General features: G+C 51.6%; 1 protein-coding gene across 1 annotated transcript in view; it reads left to right on the top strand.

The window, feature by feature from the left end:
• Positions 1 to 833: 833 nt before the first annotated feature.
• Positions 834 to 3,567, top strand: part of LOC102857155 (synaptojanin-1-like) — a 10,205-nt gene continuing 7,471 nt past the window's right edge. The window contains exons 1-3 of the mRNA XM_006891674.1: positions 834 to 956; positions 2,604 to 3,319; positions 3,351 to 3,562. Coding sequence (XP_006891736.1) covers positions 834 to 956; positions 2,604 to 3,319; positions 3,351 to 3,562 — 1,051 coding nt within the window. The remainder of the gene's footprint in view (positions 957 to 2,603; positions 3,320 to 3,350; positions 3,563 to 3,567) is intronic.

Below are 3,567 nucleotides of genomic sequence, written 5' to 3'. Positions count from 1 at the left end.
GCAGTGCTTATTACAGCTCTCCTGGGTTTGCTCCACTATTGGACACGGTGGTAAAAAACTGAAAGTGGAAAAAAATAAGAAAATTAAGATGTGTGTTTATCCTTTAGGGCAGGTAACTTCCAGATAACTCTTCTGACTAGATCAAAAGAGCCATATTTAGACCTGACAGAGAGGCTACAGGGCATAACAAATACAAAACCTATGACTCTAGTTGCAACCTTTACTTAGGGCACAAATCGCTTACAAAAAATAGCACTGTACTAAGAAGAACTTTTCATTAATATTTTCTTGACAGTAAGATGCTTACTCTTTCACATTTTAATATTTCTAAAATTAAGCGTGCCCTGGAGTCAATACTAAGGAGCCATAGTGGTTTCGATCCACCAGTGGCTCCTTGGGAGAAATGGGCCATCTCCTCTTGTGTGATTTATAGCCTCTAAAAACCTGCCGGAAAGTCAGCTAGGAACTGGATCACACTTGACAGCAATGAGGTGTTGTGTGGGAGGCACAACGGATTAAGTATAGGCTGGAAACGAAAAAGGTGGCTGTCTAAAACTACCAGCTGTTCCCTGGGAGAGAGAAGAGAGAAATCAAGTGGTCTTCCACGAAGATGAACATCCTGGGAAACCTGTCCAATAGGGTCACTAGGAGTTGGAATCAACTCAAGGCAACAGGTTTAGTTGTGTTTTAGGTTCACATTAAACACAACTTACCCACACCAAAACAGAGCAGAAGCCTATCTTAACTTTAAGTTGTTGCTGCTGGTTGCCACTACATGTGCCTCATGGCAATTATACACAGTACATAACCTCACCTGGCCCTGTACCGCCTCCATGACTGTGAATGTGTTAGAGGCCACTTTTCTGGCTCTGGTGTCCAGTCATTTCATGAGGGCTGCCTATGTACTTCACCGGGCCTCGTTTGACCACTTCATTTCTCTAAATGATGTGTCTAAAGCAAGTAGGTCTAAGTCTCAGACAACATTCCATGATTGTATGGGGTTTTCAAGGATTAACTTTCAGAAACAGACGACCATATTCTCCTTTCTTGTCTGTCTCAGGAAGCTCTGCTGAAACCTGGCCACCATAAGTGACCTGTTGGTACTGAAAAATCTGTGGCAAGATTCCAACATCACAACATGCAAGCCACCACAGCACCACAAACTGAGAGATGGTTGTTGTCATTGTGTGCCAGGGAGTCAGAACCAATTCACAGTTGACCCTCCAGCAAGTTTTCAGAGGCAGCAAATCACACAGGAGGAGACTACTCATCCTTTTTCTATGAGCAGCTGGTGGACAGAACCATGTGTCTCTGGAACTGTAAAGCAGCAGCTTACTCACCGAGCTCCCTTGTTATTACAATTGTATTCCTTTCTTTGGTAGTATCTCATATGGCTAAATCCAGATTAAAAATGTCTTCAAAAAGACTGTGCTATGATGAAATGTTGTGTACACATAAATTAGCACCCAAAACGCCATATAGTAACAGGCATAAAGTGAGGCCAGATCACAGGAATGTCAAGGGTAAAGACCATGCTCATGAACGACAAGCACTCAAACATCAAATAATGATGAAATAACTTTTTGAGGTCTACAAAAACCCTCTACTAGTCTAAACGTAACAGCCAAACTGTTAACTAAACAACCAGAGTTTGCTCCAAGACTCTTTCTATAGAGTAAGAAGCAACAAGCGCTGAACTAGAAAAATAAAACAACAGAAGAAATCCAGTTATCTTCCCAAAATCACAGCAGCAGTCCTCCAATTCGCTTTTCCCACCAAGCGGTCAATCAATATTAAAGCAGAGAAAAGAACGTGCCTTCTCCACAATGTTGTCACGATCTAGTTTCTAACACTGGTAGCTCATCAGCAGAACACAATGCTACTTCTTTAACAGTTCAATCAGTCACATTCTTCCGCTACCTTAGGGAATCAACGAGGCCATTTTACCAGTCTGTCAACTTAATGTCTCTCTCACTGTCATCCAGTAGGAGCCAACCAACTCAGAGCTGACCCTCCATGGACTTTCCCAAGCTGTAAATCACATGGGAGGAGAATGTCCATTTTCCTCTGGTGGGTTCAAATCAGCAAAGAGGTTCTTGGAGTTAGAGCAGTGTAATCTGCTACAGACTACATATTTCAGAGCTCCCTCAATTTATTACAGAAAAAAACCCTGAATTAATTATCCTTCATTAAGACAACTACCTTCGCAAATACTCATTCCTATTACAATTCTCCACTTTTCCTACAGACTGGATGACAACCGATAAGCATTTTTAATCTTCATAAATAAACGAGAAAGGCTTGCCAAGCTTCCTGATCCGAAGCCCTCACACCCATCTCCAGAGCTGGAGTGAGACCCTATGATTTCTGTGAAATCATACTTTTCAGCTAGCTAGATTTGTGAACAACTTCGAGGTGATGACAGGCGGTAGACAAACATTACACTTGTTCTCTTACACACTGACTTTCAATAGGCGAAGACAGAGAAAGCCGTTGAATCAAGTCATTGCCTGAGCTCTACGAATTCTTTTCGAAGTTCAAGTCTACAGCGGGTCGCTTTACACTCTTAGGTTCATCTTGGGTACTGAGTCCTCCTTCTCGAGGACGCCTGCGTCTCTCCCACCTCGACCTACTGTCAGCAGTTACCGACCTTACGGTACCGGGGTCCCCGGGATCTTTCTCTACCCACCGATCGGGGCTTCCCGGATGCGCCGCTCGCGGGGTCCCTGCGGAGACACCTTCGCCTCGCGTCCCCCGCGGACCCCGCGTCCCCCGCAGACCCCACGGACCCTGTGTCCCGCGCGGATCCTGTGTCCGGCGCGGAGCCTGTGTCCCCCGTGGACCCTGCAGACCCCACCGACCCTGTGTCCCCCGTGGACCCCGCAGACCCCACCGACCCTGTGTCCCCCGTGAACCCCGCGTCCCCTGCAGACCCCACCGACCCTGTGTCCCCCGTGGACCTGCGAGCTGGGGGCGGGGTGGCGGAGGGCAGGCGCCCCGGGCCGCTGGCGAGCTGGCTCCGGGAACCCACGCTGCACCCCGGGGCGCCGAGCGCGGCCAGCTCCGCTTCCCCAGGGAAGGGCTCGGCTCAGGCCGGTGCTTTCAGCCCAGACAGGCCCGGGCCGAGCCGGCCCCGCTCGCCCGCCCGCAGCGGCCAGTGGTCCCCCGTCAACACCGCCCGCCGGGTCCGGCTCGCGAGCAGAGGGCGGGTGAGCCGTGGGCCCCACCCCAGCCGCTATGCCCGCCGAGGACCTACCTGCAGGGGCGAGCGGAGCTCCCGGACGGGCCCGAGGGCGGGCGCCGAGGCGGCCGGGGCCCGGCCCGGGGACCACCCCCCCCGACTCCCCAAGGATCTCTGGCGGGGCAGCGCGAGGAGAGGCGCCGGGGGAGCTGCTGCCGACCAGCGCGGCCCTTCGCGGGGGTCGCGGGGACCTGGCTTGCCCCTCAGCACCAGGCCGCCGCCGCCGCCATCTTGCCTTCCGCTCCGTGTCGCCGCCGCAGCGCTCGGCCGCGGGGTTCCCGGATGTGGGCATTTCCCGGCGTCGCTTGCGCGGGGGCCGCGGCCGG

The sequence above is a fragment of the Elephantulus edwardii genome, unplaced genomic scaffold, assembly GCF_000299155.1.
Source record: "Elephantulus edwardii isolate Elephantulus edwardi_28Jun2011 unplaced genomic scaffold, EleEdw1.0 scaffold00102, whole genome shotgun sequence".
Taxonomy (NCBI): Eukaryota; Metazoa; Chordata; class Mammalia; order Macroscelidea; family Macroscelididae; genus Elephantulus; species Elephantulus edwardii.
This window is presented reverse-complemented; position numbering and strand designations above follow the sequence as displayed.